Source organism: Haliotis rubra, unplaced genomic scaffold, assembly GCF_003918875.1.
Source record: "Haliotis rubra isolate DU_JTF1 unplaced genomic scaffold, ASM391887v1 Scf278, whole genome shotgun sequence".
NCBI classification, from domain to species: domain Eukaryota; kingdom Metazoa; phylum Mollusca; class Gastropoda; order Lepetellida; family Haliotidae; genus Haliotis; species Haliotis rubra.
In genome coordinates, this window is record NW_025766869.1 from 960,941 (window position 1) to 986,815 (window position 25,875).

Genomic DNA, 25,875 nt, shown 5'->3' on the forward strand with positions numbered 1-25,875 from the left:
CCTCGCAGATTTATCCTATTTTTAAAAAAATAATTCCGGTATACACTTTAAAATAAGATAACTTTATTTCTGGGACAAAATGTCAGTCCAGCACATAAGTTACAATCAGATTTTTTCTTTGGAAGTTCCTTTGACTACAACCCCCGTAAAATGAAACCAAGTTATATTACACAACATATCTTGACATTCTCAGCTATACCCGTAGGTGGACAAATCCCTACAATTACTCCGCTCATTTTAAACCGCGCAGAACAATGGTCGAGGGATCTAGTTATCGTGAGGAGGCGAGAGTGCTAAGAGGAGCCATGCTCGGACACAATACCCGTGTCACGGCGAGATCCCCGGCACACTACACTCCAATACATCAATGGAGGGCCCAGGTCTTCAACAGACAAACAAATTGCAAGATTTGGGGGATCAGTGTTACGGATGTTTCTGAGGGTTGTTGTCGGGGGACATGTCAGTCGGGGTGTCAGTTTACCTGCTCGAATTTCTGCCAGTGTTGTGTATAGGTAGGCCTGTACACTGACTGGAGCATGTTCTATACACGTATTCCTGTACAGCGCATATTACGTATTCTGCACGTAGGTCTGTACACTGACTGCAACATGTTCTACACGTATGTCTGTACACTGACTGGAACATGTTCTACACGTATGTCTGTACACTGACTGCAACATGTTCTACACGTATATCTGTACACTGACTGGAACATGTTCTACACGTATGTCTGTACACTGACTGCAACATGTTCTACACGTATGTCTGTACACTGACTGGAACATGTTCTACACGTATATCTGTACACTCACTGGAACATGTTCTACACGTATATCTGTACACTGACTGCAACATGTTCTACACGTATGTCTGTACACTGACTGGAACATGCTCTACACGTATATCTGTACACTGACTGGAACATGTTCTACACGTATGTGTGTACACTGACTGGAACATGCTCTACACGCATGTCTGTACACTGACTGGAACATGTTCTACACGTATGTCTGTACACTGACTGGAACATGTTCTACACGTATGTCTGTACACTGACTGGAACATGCTCCACACGTATATCTGTACACTGACTGGAACATGTTCTACACGTATGTCTGTACACTGACTGGAACATGCTCTACACGCATGTCTGTACACTGACTGGAACATGTCTCTACACGCATGTCTGTACACTGACTGGAACATGTTCTACACGTATGTCTGTACACTGACTGCAACATGTTCTACACGTATGTCTGTACACTGACTGGAACATGTTCTACACGTATGTCTGTACACTGACTGGAACATGTTCTACACGTATGTCTGTACACTGACTGGAACATGTTCTACACGTATATCTGTACACTGACTGGAACATGTTCTACATGTATGTCTGTACACTGACTGGAACATGTTCTACACGTATATCTGTACACTGACTGGAACATGCTCTACACGTATATCTGTACACTGATTCGAACTTGTTCTACACGTATGTCTGTACACTGACTGGAACATGTTCTACACGTATATCTGTACACTGACTGGAACATGCTCTACTACACGTATATATGTATTACACTGACTGGAACATGTTCTACACGTATGTCTGTACACTGACTGGAACATGTTCTCTACACTGCATATCTGTACACTGACTGGAACATGTTCTCTACATGCGCACAAGTCTGTACACTGACTGGAACATGCGTCTACATGTATGTCTGAACGTACACTGACTGGAACATGCTCCTACACGCATGTCTGTACACTGACTGGAACATGCTCTACACGTATGTCTGTACACTTCCCGACTGGAACATGTTCTACACCGTATGTCTGTACACTGACTGGAACATGTGTATGTCTGTACACTGACTGGAACATGTTCTACATGTATGTCTGTACACTGACTGGAACATGCTCTACACGTATGTCTGTACACTGACTGGAACATGTTCTACACGTATATCTGTACACTGACTGGAACATGTTCTACATGTATGTCTGTACACTGACTGGAACATGTTCTACATGTATGTCTGTACACTGACTGGAACATGCTCTACACGTATATCTGTACACTGATTCGAACTTGTTCTACACGTATGTCTGTACATTGACTGGAACATGTTCTACATGTATGTCTGTACACTGACTGGAACATGTTCTACACGTATATCTGCTCACTGATTCGAACTTGTTCTACACGTATGTCTGTACACTGACTGGAACATGCTCTACGAGTATGTCTATACAATGACTGGAAAATGCTCTACACGTATATATGTACACTGACTGGAACATGTTCTACACGTATGTGTGTACACTGACTGGAACACGCTCTACACGTATGTCTGTACACTGACTGCAACATGTTCTACACGTATATCTGTACACTGACTGGAACATGCTCTACGAGTATGTCTATGCAATGACTGGAAAATGCTCCACACGTATATATGTACACTGACTGGAACATGCTCTACACGTATGTCTGTACACTGACTGGAACATGATCTTCACGTATGTCTGTACACTGACTGGAACATGTTCTACACGTATATCTGTACACTGACTGGAACATGTTCTACACGTATGTCTATACAATGACTGGAACATGCTCTACACGTATATCTGTACACTGACTGGAACATGTTCTACACGTATGTCTGTACACTGACTGGAACACGCTCTACACGTATGTCTGTACACTGACTGGAACATGTTCTACACGTATATCTGTACACTGACTGGAACATGTTCTACATGTATGTCTGTACACTGACTGGAACATGTTCTACATGTATGTCTGTACACTGACTTCAACATGTTCTACACGTATGTCTGTACACTGACTGGAACATGCTCTAAACGTATATCTGTACACTGACTGCACATGTTCTACACGTATGTCTATACAATGACTGGAACATGCTCTACACGTATATCTGTACACTGACTGGAACATGTTCTACATGTATGTCTGTACACTGACTGGAACATGTTCTACACGTATGTCTGCACAGGTGTCTCAATGTGCATTTATTTGGCACCATTATCATATTATATTTCTTGTATGTTTCAATGAATGTATGAGGGTTCCGTGATTTTGATAACCAAGCAAAACCAGTGACTACAATCGACCAACTTCAACGTAATTCAATGAAAAACAATAAACCCAGCCACAGAGCCAGACTACCTGATCTCCATGGTAGTCCATATGGGGATCTATCCACGGAACGTTAATGTGCATCACGCTCATCAGATGTGTCCCCCTTCCCGCACGCACACACACACGCACGCACACACACACACACACACACACACACACACACACGCACGCACGCACACACACACACACACGCACACACACACACACACACACACAGAGCAACCACCTCATCCTTCTTTCACTTTTGGTGAGTGAGTGAATTGAATTTTACACCGCTTCCAGCATCATTGCAGCAACATCACTGAGAAGAAAACCAGAAATGGGCTTCACATGTGGGTAATCGAACCGGGTCTTCAGCGTGACTAGGCTAACCAACCACCCCCTTTTGCTAATCCGGGTTAGACGAGGTCGCGAGGTTATATGTTTACTGTAAATATGTCTAAACGGGGATCGGGTGGTTCCTTATTGGCTGGTTTCTTGCCATCGTAGTCTCAAACGGGGATCGGGTGGTTCCTTATTGGCTGGTTTCTTGCCATCGTAGTCTCAAACGGGGATCGGGTGGTTCCTTATTGGCTGGTTTCTTGCCATCATAGTCTCAAACGGGGATCCTTATTGGCTGGTTTCTTGCCATCGTAGTCTCAAACGGGGATCGGGTGGTTCCTTATTGGCTGGTTTCTTGCCATCATAGTCTCAAACGGGGATCCTTATTGGCTGGTTTCTTGCCATCGTAGTCTCAAACGGGGATCCTTATTGGCTGGTTTCTTGCCATCGTAGTCTCAAACGGGGATCGGGTGGTTCCTTATTGGCTGGTTTCTTGCCATCGTAGTCTCAAACGGGGATCCTTATTGGCTGGTTTCTTGCCATCGTAGTCTCAAACGGGGATCGGGTGGTTCCTTATTGGCTGGTTTCTTGCCATCGTAGTCTCAAACGGGGATCCTTATTGGCTGGTTTCTTGCCATCGTAGTCTCAAACGGGGATCGGGTGGTTCCTTATTGGCTGGTTTCTTGCCATCGTAGTCTCAAACGGGGATCCTTATTGGCTGGTTTCTTGCCATCGTAGTCTCAAACGGGGATCGGGTGGTTCCTTATTGGTTCCTCGTAGTTCAAACGGGGATCCTGGCTTTTCTTGCCATCGTAGTCTCAAACGGGGATCCTTATTGGCTGGTTTCTTGCCATCGTAGTCTCAAACGGGGATCGGGTGGTTCCTTATTGGCTGGTTTCTTGCCATCGTAGTCTCAAACGGGGATCCTTATTGGCTGGTTCCTTTGGCTGGTTTCTTGCCATCGTAGTCTCAAACGGGGATCGGGTGGTTCCTCGTAGTTGGCTGGTTTCTGGTTTCTTGCCATCGTAGTCTCAAACGGGGATCCTTATTGGCTGGTTTCTTGCCATCGTAGTCTCAAACGGGGATCGGGTGGTTCCTTATTGGCTGGTTTCTTGCCATCGTAGTCTCAAACGGGGATCGGGTGGTTCCTTATTGGCTGGTTTCTTGCCATCGTAGTCTCAAACCTTATTGGCTGGTTTCCCATCGTAGTCTCAAACGGGCTCGGGTGGTTCCTTATTGGCTGGTTTCTTGCCATCGTAGTCTCAAACGGGGATCCTTATTGGCTGGTTTCTTGCCATCGTAGTCTCAAACGGGGATCGGGTGGTTCCTTATTGGCTGGTTTCTTGCCATCGTAGTCTCAAACGGGGATCCTTATTGGCTGGTTTCTTGCCATCGTAGTCTCAAACGGGGATCGGGTGGTTCCTTATTGGCTGGTTTCTTGCCATCGTAGTCTCAAACGGGGATCGGGTGGTTCCTTATTGGCTGGTTTCTTGCCATCGTAGTCTCAAACGGGGATCGGAAGTGGTTCCTTATTGGCTGGTTTCTTGCCATCGTAGTCTCAAACGGGGATCCTTATTGGCTGGTTTCTTGCCATCGTAGTCTCAAACGGGGATCGGGTGGTTCCTTATTGGCTGGTTTCTTGCCATCGTAGTCTCAAACGGGGATCCTTATTGGCTGGTTTCTTGCCATCGTAGTCTCAAACGGGGATCGGGTGGTTCCTTATTGGCTGGTTTGTCATCGTAGTTTCAAACGGGGATCGGGTGGTTCCTTATTGGCTGGTTTCTTGCCATCGTAGTCTCAAACGGGGATGGGATGGTTCCTACTTCGTGAATTTGCTGGTATCATGTAATCGTACTCTGACGCTGCATTACATCTGACTTCTTCCCTCATCAAGGGGCGGTGGGGTAGCCTAGTGGTCGAGGCGTTCACTCATCACGCCGAAGACCCGGGTGGGATTCCCCACATGGGCACAATGTGTGAAGCCAATTTCTGGTGTCCCCCGTCGTGATATTGCTGGAATATTGCCAAAAGCGGCGTAATATCAAACTCACTCACTCACTCACACATCAAACTGACGTAGTGAAACAGCTGGAATGTTGGTTGCAGCCACGTTAATCCCAACCCATCCTTAAACCGACGCCATGAAACTGTCACGCTATCAACCACTGGTTGGCCTGGCATAGTCTCGATGCTCCGGGAAACACATGGAACATTGCTAAAGCGAGAAACCCCGTATACCAGGACAACATAAGTCAACACCGAAACCTGTTGTATTTATTATTACATATGGATTGAGAAGGGAGACTGTGAAGTCAGACTGGTTGCTAGTTTGCATGGTCAAGACTCTGTTATTCGCAAGTCACCGTCATAGAGGCGAAATACTGATCTTTCTGACGTAAAACAATATTTACTCAATCCTCCGAAAACAAATTCCCGTTTCTGTACTTATCTCCCTCTTCATCCTTCCACCTTCCATTCCCTCCTCCATACTCCATCCCCAGTTTGCATCCGTCCCTGTAGTTCGACTAATCTGTCCCTCTCGGCACCTTGTTCACATCTAGATCTCTAGCCCCATAATCCCTCTTCTCAAACCTGGGTCACTCATCCCCGTACAGTGTGTTCATCCAGATCTCCTGCCCCCGTTTATCCCCTGCCTCTGCAGCATCCCGTCGCATCTCCTCGCTGTCCCTATTCCCCTACCCGTGCCCCCCTATCTCCGCTCATCCCAACCAGCGATTTCTTCCCAACCCTCGTCAATCACCCTCAGTCGTCGACCCCTGACAGGCAAATACCGGGTTGCACCCACCCCGATCTCGTTGTTACCTAGTTAGATCGGGTGGCGTTCATGGTCTGTCCTACACATCCCCGTGTCCCTGTGTCAAGTTCCTCCCATTACACCCGGGGTTTACCGGTCAGACCCCTTCCCCCTAACTCCCCACCCGACAGACACAGGCGTGAACGTTTAATTGGAAGGATCGCGTTTACTGTGGAATGCGTGTCGCTACCCGAAACGCCATGCGTCCTTTCTAAATACAATAATGACCATCTATAGCTTATCAAACGGTTTTGATTTAAGATGTGGTCACAGTCCCTGGTCATCAAGACTGACCGGTTCCTTAAACTTGTATAGCAGACTGGCGAACACCGCAAACACAAGTGTTGAGTCGGCGTGTGTGTTTATCTTCTAAATGGTTAATTCCATAACTCCATGAGTGGTACTATTCCATTTCGATTTTATAAATTACACTGGTATTGGATAGGGTGAGGTTGGATGGGAGGGATGGGGTTGGATTGGGTGAGTTTGGATGGGGTGAGGTTGGATGGGAATATTGCTGGAATATTGCCGTGATATTGCTGGAATATTGCTAAAAGCGGCGTAAAACTAAACTGAATCAATCACTCATAAATTACAGTGGAGATGCATTGTATATGAGATGTTGAGCTTAAGGTCATGGCCTTGGGGTTGATTGGGTAATCATCAAAGTTTCCGTTTCAGTAAACCCGAGCAGACCGTTAAATAGATGCAGATGTAACTGGCGACCCCAACCAATCCCACCTCACCCAACCCCATCCCTCCCAGACAACCGCATCCAATACAACCTCACCCCATCCAACCTCTCCTCACCCCATCCAACCTCTCCTCACCCCATCCAACCTCACCCCATCCAACCTCTCCTCACCCCATCCAACCTCACCCAATCCAACCTCTCCTCACCCCATCCAACCTCTCCTCACCCCATCCAACCTCACCCCATCCAACCTCACCCCATCCAACCTCACCCAATCCAACTTCAACCAATCCAACCCTATCCCTCCCATCCAACCTCACCCCAGACAACTGCATCCAATACAACCTCACCCCATCCAACATCACTCTATCCAATCCAATCCCATCCCACTTCACCCCATCCCCATCCATCCTCACCCCATCCAACCTCTCACCCCATCCAACCTCCATCCAGCCTCACCCCATCCAGCCTCTCCTCACCCAATCCAACCTCACCCCATCCAACCTCTCCTCACCCCATCCAACCTCACCCCCATCCAACTTCTCCTCACCCCATCCAACCACTCTCCAATCCCAATCCAACTTCACCCCATCCAACCATCCTATCCAGCCTCTCCTCACCCCATCCAACCTCACCCCATCCAACCTCTCCTCACCCCATCCAACCTCACCCCATCCAACCTCACCCAATCCAACTTCAACCAATCCAACCCTTATCCCTCCCATCCAACCTCACCCCAGACAACTGCATCAATACAACCTCACCCCATCCAACATTACTCTATCCAATCCAATCCCATCCAACTTCTCCTCACCCCATCCAATCCATCCTCACCCCATCCATCCTCCTCACCCAATCCAACCTCACCCAATCCAACCTCCTCACCACATCCAACCTCATCCTCATCCAACCCTCATCCACAACTCACCCATCATCCAACCTCCTCACCCCATCCAACCTCACCCCATCCAACCCCTCCTCACCCCATCCAACCTCACCCCATCCAACCTCACCCCCATCCAACCCATCCAACCTCTCCTCACCCCATCCAACCTCACCCCATCCAACCTCCCCCAATCCAACTTCACCCAATCCAATCCAACCCTATCCCTCCCATTCAACCTCACCCCCATCCAACATCACTCCATCCAACATCATCTCAATCCCCATCCAACTTCACCCCATCCAACCTCACACCATCCAACCTTACCCTATCATCCAACCCCATCCCATCCAACCTCACCTCCCCTCATCTCACCCAATCCAACTCACCCCAATCCAACTCACACCATCTTACCTCATCCAACATCATCTCTTCCAATCCCATCCAACCTCATCTCATCCAGGAGCATCACAGAACACGGGGCAAAGAGAGACAGGAAGAGACGAGGGAGAAGGTATGAGACAGGGGGAGGAAGATTGAACGAGGAGAAAGTGAAGCAGAAAGAGGGAAAGAAAGAGAGGGAAATAAGTATAGAGGGAAAGAAAGAGAGGGAAATAAGTATAGAGGGAAAGAAAGAGAGGGAAATAAGTATAGAGGGGAAAGAGAGGGAAATAAGTATAGAGGGAAAAAGAAAGAATAAATAAGTAGAGGGAAAGAAAGAGAGGGAAATAAGTATAGAGGAGAGAAAATAAGATAGAGGGGAAAGAAGGGAAATAAGTATAGAGGGAGAGAAGAGGGAGATAAGATAGAGGGAAAGAAAGAGAGGAAATAAGTATAGAGGGAAAGAAAGAGAGGGAAATAAGTATAGAGGGAAAGAAAGAGAGGGAAATAAGTATAGAGGGAAAGAAAGAGAGGGAAATAAGTATAGAGGGAAAGAAAGAGAGGGAAATAAGTATAGAGGGAAAGAAAGAGAGGGAAATAAGTATAGAGGGAAAGAAAGAGAGGGAAATAAGTATAGAGGGAAAGAAAGAGGGAAATAAGTATAGAGGAAAGAAAGAAAGGGAAATAAGTACAGAGGGAGAGAAAGAGAGGGAAATAAGTATAGAGGGGAAAGAAAGGGAGGGAAAAGTATAGAGGGAAAGAGAGGGAAATAAGTATAGAGGGGAAAGAAAGAGAGGGAAATAAGTATAGAGGGAAAGAAAGAGAGGGAAATAAGTATAGAGGGAAAGAAAGAGAGGGAAATAGGTATAGAGGGAAATAAAGTAAGGGAAAGAAAGAGAGGGGAGAGAGAGAGAGAATAAAAGTTCATGCCCTATGACAGAACTGAAGGAGAACCGAACCAAGTCTTGAAACGTGACTGACATCTGAGATTTACTAAGAAAGCTGGAATTTTAGAAATTGGCACGTAGTGATAAATTTCTACAAATCACAAATCTTCCTCGAGGACCACTAGACTACGGGTAGACAAATACCTTTAAGCTGAATGTCCCTCTCGCTTAGACTAGAACTAATTGGCTCGAAACTCAATCTCTAATTGATAGTGATTTATCAACTCTGTTTCAGTTTGCCCCGACACACGGTAACGCGAGATGCACGCCGCCATCTTGGCACAACACAAACTGATGACGTAATGCCCATAAATTACGGAGTGTCGCCCCATCGCCTGTTCCATTGGTTGATTATGTGACTGTCACAATCCAGATGTGTTCCCTTAAACTGATGTCACTCGATGAATGGTCTGGGCTTCCATTTAGTGTCTATTGAAAATAGGGTGGCTCTTTAATTCATCGGGATCTCGTTAAGGACTAAATTGGCGGACACAAGCTCCGCCTCTGGATGTCGTGAGGATTAGCCCTTGCTCGGTGTTGATGTACAAACAGCAGATGAATAAACCCACAACAAAACGATTTCCCCTTTCGCTCTATTTTATCCCCTTTTACGACATTTTGATGTTCTGCATGTTCTTTCATTAAAAAGAACTGCACTTGACGAAGTGCAAATACGCCAACTTTATCGCCCTCTTTGTAATTTGCACCCTGCAATTTCATCAAGCATTATTTTTTTTTTAAATTAAAATCTTTTTAAACACATTAAACTAACAGTAGACTTGAAACCCATTACGAAAAATCTGAGACATAACAGTTTGTAATAATTTCATACAACTACATGTATTTCTTTAAAACATTCATGCTTCTTTTCCGCATCAATTAATTGATTATTTTCGCCCTGAATTGAATGCAGCAGTATTTTTTCTAACTCGGTTTAAACAAAACTTGGTACTTTGCTGGATCCTGCCAGAGTACGAAATATCTTATTAAAACATTATTAATGTTCGCACAATTAAACATCAAATAATATTTCGATTTGGATTGAATCCAGCGATGCATTTAATAGTATCATCGATAGCATTAGAGGCAAAGTATATGTGTGTGCTCAGGAGCTTAAATCTGAAATTTGACTGTTAAGGGAAATATATTTTAAGTGATCTAGTTATTCACCTGATGAAGGGGCAAGTACTATCCCTGAAACGTCGTGTGTAAATAATAAAGAAGTTACACATCCATATCAAGTGTGTTGTATTAGTTCGGGGCGCGGTGGGCGAGCTGGCTAAGGCGCCAGGCTAGTGATCCAGCGAGGTTGAGGTGGCGGGATCGAGCCCACCTGTGACCGGGTGTAAAAACCTTGGAGTCAACTTTGTGTGCAGACTCTTTCCGTGTTGTCACAACCCCTAGTGTACAGTACACAACCCTGTGCACTTTAAAGAACCCACGAATCTGTTGGTATATGACCAGATGGTGGCCACATGAATACGCGCAAACACCTAGTTGCGGGTACAGTAACGTGCAGTGAAGTTGGACAAAGTGATGTGACTATGTGTCCCAGTCCACCCAGCTGTGAATGGGTACCTCGTTAGGATGAGAAAGCCACAATAACTCGGTGCGCCTAGTAGCAGCAAGAGTTGTGTACTCCCCAGAGAGTTGAGATTGATAATACGATGTGCAGTTGATATTGACATCCAATGATCGAGGGAAACAATACCAGCGCCTTGAGCATGCACTAGTTGCCTGGATATGTGCGCTATATAAATATCCTATAATAAATAATAATAATATTCAAATAATCATAAACAGATAATGAATTGACACAATCCCAAGTCCCACTATAATCTTAAAATGATGGAGATACAGACAAAGGAGTATCTGAAGATGGGATATGAAATACATGTACAGTCAAAGATCTCCACAGAAGGTAATTATCGGATATTAAAATCCACGACATGTATTAAAGGTACTTCACTAATTGTCATAAATGCTTTATTGTGAGATATGACACTTTACACTCACTAGTGTTGTAAACGGTGGTACATCATACTAGTAGCATCTTCGTGAGTCAAGGGCTGGTGTTCTATTGAAGGGTTTACTGATGGGTATACGTGTTCTATCAATGGAAGTCTGGGCACCATTTGGTGAAAATGACATATTTTTATATGATTCGGTTCATCTTTTCTATAAGTGTGTTTGTCCTTGAAAAACTAATATAAGGATATAAGGAACGTTAGTTTCGAAGATGAAATCACAGAAAGCGATAATGAAACATCATGTTTATCTTTTTTCTGTTTAATTTGTAGGCGGTATACAAAAAAAATGTCGGAACGTGTTTTCTAGCATGACATATCCGTTCCCGTTGACCAATTTTAAATCATCAGCAAAACCTTCCTCCCAAACCTGTCAATACTTCCTGTCATATTCAACCCTTTAATTTGCATCCTCCCTTTAAATCTGATATACCGCCGTTCTCTTTTTATCTTCAACGTCACAATGGTCAAGATTGTATTTTATTCCACATCTATTGTCAAAACGTACCTGTCCGTAGAAAAATATTGTATGCGCAATTAAGTATACGACAAGATAATACGAAATCATCCTGTGAAGTGCTCATGAAATTGCTTGTTGAGGTTACCCTGATGCATCAAGGGTGACAAGCGTCGCACCTATCGACCGCTAGGGGGCGGAGTGGCTGTCATCTTCATATCAAAGGGCAATGTTCTTACCTTTAAATGTGAGGCTACCTGTAATAATTTCTGACACTCGCGGACTTTACCGAACGCCGACGCCGGCCCTCGTCACACTCGTCTTTCTTTTAAAAACGCTTTTCTTTCTCTTAAAGTTAACAACGGCAAATCTCGTATGTTGCGTGGCAACAAATGTTTGGGGGGGATAATAATACCCCCTACCCGTTTTCAACTCCTTCCTGGGGTAACCGAACAAACCGGTGAAAGCTGCTATAATCACTATGAACAAGCTGCTTTGTGCTACCCTCTACATCTACGCTCTCTGAATCTCTCCCCTTCAGACGGTTACTGAATCTCGTCGGTTCTCACCTATAATCCGATCCTCAGGAATCCGGTCCATTCTCCGGCTATTCTTTCCCCACAGGGAGCAGGGGAAGTTAGACACCTGGTGCTGTATAAAAAGGGCGAAAGGGAGAAAATTATATGATTTGGACAAATGAATGAGTTTTTCTCAAAAGGGTAACTGATTTCCCTTTCCTGTTTGAAACGTTGCCGTTCCTGTCCTTTAATACAAATCACTGGTTCTAAACAACCAGTCTTGACCTTCGCTCTGGGAAGAGATTTGTGTCAGTGATTGACAATCTGGTATTGATCGCGAGATTAAAAAACAAACATTACACGAAAGGACACCGCATTTAGATACAGCTCCGAAGCTCATAAACGGTTTCAGCGAAGCAAAACATTTGTCATTATGACTTCAGCCATATTGTAACAATATTTTCAGTCAGAAAACAAAACTGTTTCGAATCCCAAACATACATTTATTTCAAGTTTATTGTTTTCTAAAATAAACAACATATTGATAGATGAACCTCATTCGAACTAATGACGATACTTTAATTAATGTTTTATGTTCTTAAAGGAGTATTTGTTTACAAGCTCTGGTTGAGTTGCTTGCAACATTTTCTATTTATGGTATGCATAGACATGGTATGGGAAAGTATGTGTCTGTATTGAAACTATTCTTAATGCAATTAAGTATTCCCGGCACATTACGGGAACGAAAGAATGTGCGTTAAAATATCCCAAATACCTCGAAAAAATATTTAATATATATTTAAAAGTTTAGAGGTGGTTTTTAAGACGACTTCTCCACCATTCAAAGCAGGCTCGTGAAAATGCTGCTAAACCGAACAGATCTATTTAGAATCATTTGGGCTGAGAAGGGCTTTATATTCTGTAAGCTGAATCTAATTGTATGAGACTAGCAGAGCAAGCAGATTGTGAAGCTATTAGGAAGTAGCGTTATGTATTGCAAAGCAGGAATATCGAGATAAAACTCATTGCAGAATGCGACCTACAATCGACCTGAGTTTCGGGTCATCCCCAGGATCGTTAGCCGATGGTATTCACAGAAGAAAGCGATTTCGCAACGGTACACCATCCAAATAAACAAAAGGATGAGGAGCCTAATCAAAACGCTTATAAAACAACAAACACACCAGGATTCGAACTAGCTAAAGCGCATGTTTACTCCTAGCCGACATGGCTATAGCTCAACAGACGTTTTTTTATACTTCACATTCACAGTACGACGTCGGCAGTATCGCGCAATCTCTCACCCCTCGATGGAACCTGCAACGTTGATGTTGGAAAAAACGTTGCCTTATCAAAACGTCATCGACGTCGGGGCTGCAAGGCTCCATTCTCTTTCTCCGCATCCCAATAGCATCCATGTTTCCTTGATAATCAAAAGCCGGGGTTTTGATGTTTTAATGATATACATCCAGAGAGCCTGGCTGTGAGGACCTCTGACCAACCACACCGTCGCCATATGTTGCCAGCCTTGCTTCGCCTTCAAGCCCAGCCATCAAATAAAATTCACGAATAAAAGAAACCTTTCGAATTAAACTTTCCAGCAGCGAATATCCCCATTTATATTTGAGATGGGGTTCTAAATGTTTACCTGCCGAGCGGTTGCCATGGAAACGTCTTAGTTTGTAAAAATATTGCCTATTAAACAGTGCCGAAACCAGTAAATGTATTCATAAGGCGCTCACCGAAACCTATACGTTTTAATGTCATTAAATAGTTTAGTTTCGAAGTAATAGGCCATGCTGGTCTTTTCATAAAGCTGTGCACTCGAGACGGAGATCGGTCAAGCAACTACTTCTATTCTTACCTGCGCTGTGATGGACGGTTTGCATTTAGTTTGGACTACCGATTTCCAGGTAAGAAGACGGTAACAGCAAATATCACTGATCCGAATCACTCCTTTTCAAATTGAGTAAACACGCACCTCGCGCTGTGAAATTAAACTTCTAAAATACATTTTATATATTCATAATACCCAGAAAGTAGAAACCAGTTTTAATTTGTATATTCTGGGTTAATGCGTTTCATCGCTTGTTACGCTGGCAAGTTTTTGTAACGGGAATACAAATTCCGTGATGATTTATTAAGTTTAAAAACTTCAGTTGATATTATATTTGTAGGTATATTCTACATCCACGTTTGAAAATAAGAAAACTAAAAGGATATGATAAGACATGCTACACGGCTCTTAGCATTCAGTATGAATTTTAAGTGACCTGTTGTGTAAATCTACGTCAAATCTTTCAACTGAATTTCAATATGTAAATGAAATTAATTGTACATAGCTAAAAGGTGGTAAATCCAATTCAGTTAGTGTACAACAAACTAACAACAATATTTGAAGTAAAGGGAATGCTTATTTAACCACTAAATTTCTTATACCTACACTTCAAGTTTAATTAATATTTTGACATTATACATTGTGGCTCTGGCAAGATTTATTCCAGTTTTCAATGAATTTACGAGTTTGCACTTTAACATTCAGTAATAAAGTATTATTTATTACTAAATCCCAAGACAATCGATCTTAATTGTTTTCATAAACGATCGCAGTTTTGACCCACCTTCGCCTATAGTTGAGCAATGTGGTTGTGTGCTGAAGAATTGCCGTAGCGTCCTTTACGCTTAACACACTGTCACAAAACGTCTCATATAGGACACGCATATTGAGTTTTCTGAAAATACATTTATTAATTCAAAACTCTACCTAGATAGTGACACAAACAATTAAAACTGTTTAGTAGCATTAATCATCACACGTAGAAGTCAAACGTATTATAAATAACAAATATTTCGATGATGTATAATTTTGCTGTAGTTTCCGAGAAAAATGTCACTCTCTCCATATAGTAAGACTCTTTCCTCGGTGTAGAAAATAACAAATGTAAATTCTATTCTTCGATGTTGAGACTGAAATACCTTTCTGCATTTTAAGATAATTTTCTTTGAGAGAAAACATTACATATCAAAATTATTTTCTGATAAAACAATAGTAAGTTGCTCGTTGTCAGGTTTTCATTTTGACTATGTAAAGTTTGTTCCAGTGTACGGTAAAACTTTAATTTCCCGGGTTATTGCTGTGCAACCTTATCTTATCTACCTGTCTCATTGACAGTCTAATGTTTTATAGCGCTTTACACAACGTACAATGATAAAAGGCTAAAATCCTAAACCACAGTTATTTCATATTTTTATATATTTGACTTATATTTTTAAACTATTTTAACACTCACGAAATATTAGAAAGCTTTAGTCACATCAGCTTTTGGTGTTAATAACTATGATCCGTTTCGTCCATTTCTAACAGTTATTGAGTTGATCACTGGATTGCCTGGTCCAGACTCGGAATATTGCAGGGTGGGGCGTTAAACAACCATCAAAACAAACCAACAAAAATACAAGTTTTTGAATGAAGTTTTTCAAAAATTCCGAAAACTGTGTATCTGACTAAACATGTTGAAGAGTAATGATAATGATACTGAAAAAAAAGGATTTAAAAAAAAACAAATAAGATTTTTTCACAAATAATGAATAAATAACATGCGCGCAAGGTTTACTGTGTAGCGTCAACACTAACAGCCCAACAATACATTGTTCTCGTACAACTAGATGGCACTTTAAGCAGAAAGTATCATTACCAAGCGAAATGTCTTCGTACCTTAATAGAAACTTTTTAATTAATTATTTTTATTGTTCAAACAGAATTCTACTATTCATTATGCGTATCGTTCCACGTGAGATAACATTGTTCAGATACAACCTGTTTGTCATACCTGTTTGTCGCATACACAAACATGTTGTCATTGTGATAAAATACAAACATATTTCACGTCCTTAGTTTGAAGTTAAAGATTAAGTTCACCCTGACGTTTTAATAAATATTTCCTCAATGCACAATCGGTCGATATCTTATAAGGTCTAGGTTTTTAGACCAATTACAGGTAAATTAGAAAGCTTTTGAATTTTAATCGTATTGAGCGGAGCGTGATATCAACAAAACGATCACTAGTTATACGATACTGGCTTTGATATTTTTAGCGATTTAGAAGTTGTTTGGAAAATGATATTTTGGAACAATATACGGGATACGCTTTGCGCGGTATTTGTTATAGTGTCTATCTTGGTGAACCATTGTATATTCCCCGATACACACTCATTTCAGAGACCGTAGCATCTTCTCTGTGTTCTCACCCGACTAGCTCTATGTTCTACCAACAGGGGTGTGCTTCTATTACGCAGGCAGGCAGTTCGCAGACGCCATAAAACAACATTTACGGTTCAATGAACAGATTAGCCACTACCTTTTACCTACACATTATAATGGAACAGTCCAAATAAAAACACAAGAAAAATATCTTATATGTATTTGATAACAAGAACAGGATACTATTCAAATAACAATGCATAATAGTAGCACAGTAGCTTCGTGTGGATATATCTTTTTCATAGAAATATTTTATCTATATTTATATACTTCCCGTCAAAAGTTTAGACTCATTTAATAGACTCACTATATGTTATGTATGTATATACATGTATATATATATGGTTACATTGAAGATGAATTTCTCCAGTAACTTGAGGGACCTAACAACAAACCTTATGCAGATGAACTGCACGAGGATCATGCATTAAGTTGCTGAAAAGCATGTGCAAATATTGTATAGATCTAATTTATGCTTAATTAGAGCATGTACATTAAATTTCATGTCCAGTTAGCCAAGTTTTATGAATTTGGCCACCGCCTTAAGGAACTAAGGAGGGGTCTTCTCTCTGTCTTTGAGTCTCAGGATCCTGTTTCCATATTGGTACCGAGCACATTGTTTTTCACCATCTCTGTCATTTATGAATTATCTTTAAGGGCTATTGTAGATTTAATATGTACCTTTGTATATTTATCAGTACCTATTTCCACACTCTCGGGACAAAATTAGCGAGGTTATATCCAACTGCTAAAGTCACGAAACAGATTGTGCAGATATTATTTTATTATTGATATGTACATAATTTTATTTTCGGTACTGTGTGAATTAATTTGTTTCGTGATGAGAAAGATCCCAAACTATTTTTATTACCAGTTGTTAAATTTGTAGGTGTATTTAAATGCTTTTCACTTCCCACAAAACCGTTTATGAACCGGGCCGTTTATACAGACATGATACGCTAGACATGGGTCGCTCTATAAATAGAAGTCACGCTCTGGGGGGTTAACATAGCGCATCTAATATTATTTAATGTACCGTTTAAATCTAGCGTTAATGAGGGTTGTCTGTTTCCCTGAACACAGACGTTATGGAGAAGTGAGTACGTCGAATAACCTATATTATTTCGTTTATGTTATCTTTCTCTCTCGGAGAGCAATATATGTGTATTGATAACTTGTAAATATAACAGAATTGACAAGCATTTACATTATCACATTTTAAAGTAAATATTCATAATAATCATAATGAATTGTGACAGTCCAGGTGAATGATAACAAAACAATTACACAAATTAAAGCAAGAAGTCATTAATAAGAGAGAATATTTTATTTGCCCTCGTAATAAAAATAATTTCCATTAAAAGCAGATTTGAAATACGCCAAACGTAATTCTGGTTTTTAAGCATGGCTGTTGAGGATGAGTTCACCAGATTACCTGATAACATGGCTGCTCTCACAGCTGATTAAATACAACAAAGCTATTTATACTATGGATGACGTTCGTAGAATCTCTTTATCAGAAAGTTGTGTTATCGCTCAGAACCCTCATAAGCCGGCAACATAATATAAAGACTTAAAATTTAAATTTAGTTGAACAACGACTTAAATAAAATAATTTAACAGTTTTGAAGACAAGTTTGCACAAACGCATGAAAGGACTAGTTATTAACGCATATTCCAGTAGCATCTTGACGTAATGGTGTCCAATAATATCGCAGATATAGTTAACATGGAAAGGGATACATTGCATAAATGATAAACACATTGAGTCACGTGACGTCGGACTGGGAGGCTATATCTGTCAATGACAATTAGTCAATTCGAAAATGCACGGAACAGCACGCAATCAACTCTGTTGACAAGAACGTTGGTACAAATTGTATGCTATTGTATGTATTTTTGTATATATAGGCATTAGGTTTTTATAAAACAAACACTTCTTTGTTAAAGTCGTGTTGCGGTTTGAAATGATGGCAAACAATGGGTTGACTGTGGATCAGGTATATGGCAAATATTCACACATTGTAAAACTTTTAATCCGAACATTTGGACGTTTTCGCTTACATTAAGTAAAACCGGCGACAGCAATGAAAAATCTATTAAATATAAATCTATTTTACTCTTGTTATGAGTTTCGCACACCGGCTGTGATATGTCAGTATGTATAATTGGTGTTATTTTTCAATCAGCGTGCAAAATAATCCATCCATCCCCTCCCTCACGACCCCTAGAAACCTAATCCAAGTGTACATTATACAAGGGACACATCAAGGACATAACCCCCACCCCACCCACCCTTCACCCCACCCCACAACTGACATACCCTCTCCCAAATCTTCCTAAACCCACCCACCTACCAAAAACTACGATGTTCCACTCCGCGTAGTTGCCTTCCTATTAAAGGTCCCCTCCTTCAGACCGCCAGGATACGTTTCGATTTAAAAAGGTTATTTTTCGATTAAAAAGGTTATGTAAAGATCGCTTATCCAGGACATTTATCCTCAAATCATTTTTATCAACTTTGATAGCAAAGTTTAAGGTGCACGCACCTTTCCACAGAGTTCAATATTAATGCCCATTTTGTTATTTGAGCTATTGTTTCTTAAAGTCCGTGGATGAAAAATGGCGTTTTGCGCCACGATTTTGATTTATAGTCTGTCCAACGTGTAAAATATTGTGTCTGATCTTCGACTATTCTCTCCATTGGAGACCAATGCCCCCCGTTCTGAACACAAGCAGCGCGAAGTAAATTTTCCCAAAAAACAGGCTCTACCCCACATGGGAATCTTTTAAATCCCCCAAACAGCTTCTGTTTAGACGTTCGTCTCCCAAGGTAACGCGTAATAGCGTAATGTTTTCCTAAACGCAGAAATTCATCAATAAAATCACTACTCCGGAATATGAGTGAATGAAAAATTGACATTGGTCGCATATTGCACGCTCTTATTTGACTGTGTGCTAAATTGACTAGCTTGTGAGACAATGTGCCGCCAAAGTTGGAAATTGAGGAATGAAAGTACTTGGTCTATTAAAGCTATATTGATGTTCTGAAAGATAGATTTGCTAATTTCCTGAATCTATTGCCGTTATTCGCCTACGGCTACATGTTAGGATTTTATGGAACACCTTAAAAAGATAAAGTATATTGACTATTTATGTAGCTCCTCAGTAAATGGCTTGAATGCATATTAATGAAAAAATATTCATATCGGCCGTTTTGGAACGACCCGACAATGAATGTGTGTTTAGACGCCAACAAGTACCATATTGTCAGAAATAATATATGTAAATAGTCTCGATATGGATGGGTTGTAGGATCTGGATTATGAATGTAAATACTTACTTTGTATGCAACTTCAGTAATTGTAAGTTTCAGAAACTAATTAAAGAACGGGTTTATGTTTATTTTATTGCACCACAAAATGATGGCGTTTATGGTAAGGGGGTATATCGTTATATCTAGGGTATAAATATCTACCGAGTGTTTGTCCCGTGTTAATATTCATGCCACGGTATATTGGTCTGAAAGCCAGCTTCAAAACATTCGACCTGACATAACTTTCAACAATTTACTGTTTTATCTTCTATCTTCACGTGTCAAAAACATAGAGAGACAGGACAGTTATTCAGATATAGATTCAAACATTTACATTTAAATGTCGTCTTAAACGCGAATTCATTCTTCAAAGTCTAGCATGCTTTCTTCATGTATGCGAAATTGGATTTTCTTATAACAAAATAGACCGCTGTCGTACATTATGTGTATAAGATATGGATGCGGAAGGAAGGTCATGTGTTTGTATACAAGTAGCACGCATTTATTAATGTATTTAGAAAGTTGAAATATAATTCACCGATTTCATTAATCAAATTATTCCAGGATTTGTATCTAAAACGAAATCGTGAAAGTTTGACTCTTCCTTCATGGGTAAATGTGTACACTTATAGCCTGACATATATACATAGATACGGTATCCAGATTAGAGTTCTATCGTCCTGTCATCCAGGCCCGATCGAGCATTTTCATTGTCATTTTGAAATCTGTTACAGTAAACGTTATTAACATGTACAATACTTATCAATACGTCATCCATAGCAAGGGCTTCAGTATCCACAAATCTAGCCCCTATCGAAAGCTAAGACGTATATTATGTGAAATATTCATCAATATTGACAGACGATGAAAACGAATTACTTCCTGGAAAAGCTATACATCTCTATTGTGATTTGTGCTGTGCCTTGTGAAATACCCAACTGCGTGAATATACGTTGTTTACCACCGTAGTCAACTTCATCAACGACACTAGATTCTAGACACTGACTGAAAACATGAACAAGGACGTCGGGGTACGATGTCACGTCATCAACTACGTCATCAACCACGTCATCATCCACATGTGCCCTAACATCAGGTGATGACTTATTCTGATCCGGAATCGCGATGGTATACATATGTTTATTATTATTATACTGTATTTTAAAATACCTCTGAGACACTGCCAAGCAGTTCTGGTAATAAAATATTGCATCGTTCTAAACAGCCAGGCAAAATAAATTTTATGTTTTATAATTAGATTGGGCGAAATCTTCACATACGTAAAGGTGTAAATAAATTATGTTCTGTTCTATGCTTCATATGTATTTTCGTGCATTTTTAGACATTTATTTTAAAATAAGATAAATATATCGACTAAATGTCGATCAATGGGGCTGATGACGCAGCCCTATACATAACCATCGAATACACATTGATTTTTTTCATTTTACGCCACCGTCAAATATGGGCGCCTAGTTTGTTTTTCACGACAGTTTATATGACGTGCGTAATGCGTTATGGGCCCTTCACAACGAGTCCGTTTGCTGAATTCAATTAATGACTGGTCTATTATTCAATACCACCTTTGTACTAATGGGGAATTTCAGTTGCTTGCAAATATCCAGTTTCAACACAAGTGACCCAATGCAATATGGTCAGCGACATAAAACATTTCAAACAAAAGCTTTTAACGTTTCTGGTAATGCTCGTGAAAATGTTTTGGAATTATTTTGTATAATCTCAGAACGATACAACTTGCAAAGAGATCGCCGATAAACAGATGGGTAAATATTTATGTGTTTAATTTCGAAACACATGTGGAAATACTGCTTGGGTTCAAAGTATTATTACCATATTTTAGCCAATTTATGATCTCATACAAGAGAACCAATAAGAGAGTGAGTTGAACGATAGGGATTCCGCTGACGGAGTATAGAACTATCACGGCCATTATTAATCAAAATATTGTTCCAGTCTTGCTGCGATCAAAGCAAGGAAACAATGAGCGTGGGGGAAAGTTAAGCTGATCTTTTGGGGAACCCTGGGTCTTAAGGAGGAGAAACACCCCCTAGCTAGGATTTGTCGTTAAAAGCAGACCTTTCGGCTTTTCTTAAGGAGGGAGAGCACAGTTCATGGAAACGTGAATAGAAATGAGTTTACCCATCTGCTGGTGTAATTAGACATTATTTCGTGTTTATTATGCACTTTAGTACCAGACACAGGCGCTGCCCTAAACAAATTATATTAACGGTTATTGGGAAGGTAGCATATGTAGTTTACCATTATATGGCTACAGACGTTGTACAGTTGTATGATCCCTAGGGAGTTGAGATTGATAATAAGATGTGCCGTTGAGATTGACATCCAATGATCGAGGGAAAAACTATCAGCGCCTTGAGCATGCACTTGTGCGTGGATATGTGCGCTATATAAATATCCAATAATAATAATAATAATAATAATAATAATACAGACGTTGCTCATCTGGGCAGTTGCTTGGCGCTTTATAACTGAACATAATGGTCGGTTCGAATATTACAGCTAATGAAGAAACATGAAGAAAAAAAGAGAATAAAGTTATTTGAAACATATTTTCACCATAAAAGAGTCAAATATTGACAGAAAAGGGACAGTGTGCTGAAAGTCCAAATAATTGTTTCATATTGTATTGTTCTTGTTTCATGGAAAATTGTTCTCGTTTCAAGGAGAATTGTTGCAGCTACACAAAAGTATTGTTCTTGTTGCCAGAAGCGTTTTTCTTGTTTCACGAAAAATTGTTCTCGTTTCACGGAAAATTGTTGCAGTTACAATAAGTATTGTTCTTGTTTGACTAAGGATTGTTCTTGTTTCACGGAGAATTGCGTCTTCACGAAAAAAATTTGTTCTTGGTCTTGTTGCAGTTAAATAAGTATTGTTCTTGTTTCACTAAAATTGTTGTTCCAGTAACACAGAGAATCGTTCCGGTTTTCTATGCTTGGTGAGAATGTATAAATGCTAGAATTAGCGTTACATAAACGATAATGATATTGTTTATAGAATAAAAAATATATCAGAAATAATAATATGTTTTCACTGTCGGGCGTTATATACAAATGTCACTATCCTTTTAACTTTGTCTTTGTCCGTCTTTTAGACGGCGGCCTGTAAACAGTCAAGTCTGAACCAGACAATCAAATGATTGACAATCTAAGCAACACTTAAAGCGATATTATAAGTATGTGACAGCGGACTGTAAACAATCGACTCTGCACCCCACAAACCAGTGTTGATATTACCAACACAGTACCACGTCGTCAGAATACCGTGACATTCAATCCAGCACGTCACCTTGCCTGACCACCCAATCAGTTAAACTTTTGACGACAAACATAGCTTTGTTGGGACCAATTCTATCCAGGAATACCCATGGGGACAAGCAAGAGCATGCACTAGTGCGTGGATATATGCGCTATACAAATATCCTATAATAATAATAATAATAATAATAAAAAAGGTAGTTCTTTGTTATTTTAAGCACGTTATGGCATATGTGGAATTGTTTTTATTTCGAGTCAATATTTGGTACTTTAGCTTAGTTTGAATGTAAATAATCGACCAGACAAGCAAGTGATTGAAAGCATGAGCAATGATCTATTAGGACTGTGCACTGTGACAGCATGATCCGTTTAGAAGCACTAGAGTTACCTGCTCTTGTTTACAGCAGCATTCACGTAGATGAGAAGATAGTCTGTCGCCTGACGAACCCTGCCGAAATTGACGTCTTGTCAAATCTGACAAAGGTCGATAGAAAGGTTTTTACTATTCACCAACTTCTAAAATAGCAATCAAACAGATCGGTTGTCAAATCTATACCTTTGATATGTTGTATGTATTGGATCTTTGTAGATACAGAAACACGAATATTAATTTATTCTTCTTTACTTTGGTTTAAAAGTGTGATAGTTTTGAAATGTTATGAGGACGATAATGATGAGAGCAAAGTTCCAAACATGTCCACGGAATGATTCAGTACCATGATTCAGTAACATGATTCAGTAACATTATCCAGCATCATGATCCAGTAACATGATCCAGTAACATGATCCAGTAACATGATTCAGTAACATGATCCAGTAACATGATCCAGTAACATGATCCAGTAACATGATCCAGTAACATGATCCAGTAACATGATCCAGTAACATGATTCAGTAACATGATCCAGTAACATGATCCAGTAACATGATTCAGGAACATGATCCAGCAACATGATTCATTAACATGATTCAGTAAAATGATTCAGGAACATGATCCAGTAACATGATCCAGGAACATGATCCAGTAACATGATCCAGTAACATGATCCAGTAACATGATCCAGTAACATGATCCAGTAACATGATCCAGTAACATGATCCAGTAACATGATCCAGTAACATGATCCAGTAACATGATTCAGTAACATGATCCAGTAACATGATCCAGTAACATGATCCAGTAACATGATCCAGTAACATGATTCAGTAACATGATCCAGTAACATGATTCAGTAACATGATCCAGTAACATGATTCAGTAACATGATCCAGTAACATGATTCCAGTAACATGATCATGATCCAGTAACATGATCCAGTAACATGATCCAGTAACATGATTCAGTAACATGATTCAGTAACATGATCCAGTAACATGATTCAGTAACATGATTCAGTAACATGATTCAGTAACATGATCCAGGAACATGATTCAGTAACATGATCCAGTGAACATGATTCAGTAACATGATCCAGTATCATGATTCAGTAACATGATCCAGTAACATGATTCAGTAACATGATCCAGTAACATGATTCAGTAACATGATCCAGTAACATGATCCAGTAACATGATCCAGTAACATGATCCATTAACATGATCCAGTATCATGATTCAGTATCATGATTCATGATCCAGTAACATGATCCAGTAACATGATCCAGTAACATGATTCAGTAACATGATCCAGTATCATGATTCAGTAACATGATCCAGTAACATGATCCAGTAACATGATCCAGTAACATGATCCAGTAACATGATCCAGTAACATGATTCAGTAACATGATCCAGTAACATGATCCAGTAACATGATTCAGTAACATGATTCAGTAACATGATCCAGTAACATGATCCAGTAACATGATCCAGTAACATGATCCAGTAACATGATCCAGTAACATGATCCAGTAACATGATCCAGTAACATGATTCAGTAACATGATCCAGTAACATGATCCAGTAACATGATTGATCCAGTAACATGATTCAGTAACATGATTCCAGTAACATGATCCAGTAACATGATTCAGATAAGTAACATGATCCAGTAACATGATTCAGTAACATGATCATGATCCAGTAACATGATCCAGTAACATGATTCAGTAACATGATCCAGTAACATGATTCCAGTAACATGATTCAGTAACATGATCCAGTAACATGATTCAGGAACATGATCCAGTAACATGATCCAGTAACATGATCCAGTAACATGATTCAGTAACATGATCCAGTAACATGATTCAGGAACATGATCCAGTAACATGATCCAGTAACATGATTCCAGTAACATGATCCAGTAACATGATCCAGTAACATGATCCAGTAACATGATCCAGTAACATGATCCAGTAACATGATCCAGTAACATGATTCAGTAACATGATCCAGTAACATGATCCAGTAACATGATCCAGTAACATGATCCAGGAACATGATTCAGTAACATGATCCAGTAACATGATCCAGTAACATGATCCAGTAACATGATATGATCCAGTAACATGATCCAGTAACATGATCCATGATTCAGTAACATGAGTAACATGATCCAGTAACATGATTCAGTAACATGATCCAGTAACATGATCCAGTAACATGATTCAGTAACATGATCCAGTAACATGATCCAGTAACATGATCCAGTAACATGATCCAGTAGGAACATGATCCAGTCCAAACATGATCCAGTAACATGATTCAGATTCAGTAACATGATTCAGTAACATGATTCAGTAACATGATTCAGGAACATGATCCAGTAACATGATCCAG

The 25,875-nt window shown here is 40.3% G+C and overlaps 1 protein-coding gene across 1 annotated transcript; it reads left to right on the top strand.

Moving 5' to 3' along the window:
* The first annotated feature begins 6,804 nt into the window (after nt 1-6,804).
* LOC124280994 (vegetative cell wall protein gp1-like) lies at nt 6,805-8,595 on the top strand. Its single transcript, XM_046717002.1, has 2 exons — nt 6,805-6,809; nt 7,080-8,595. Exons 1-2 carry the CDS (start codon nt 6,805-6,807, stop codon nt 8,593-8,595), a joined length of 1,521 nt encoding a protein of 506 aa, XP_046572958.1.
* The last annotated feature ends 17,280 nt before the right edge of the window (nt 8,596-25,875 follow it).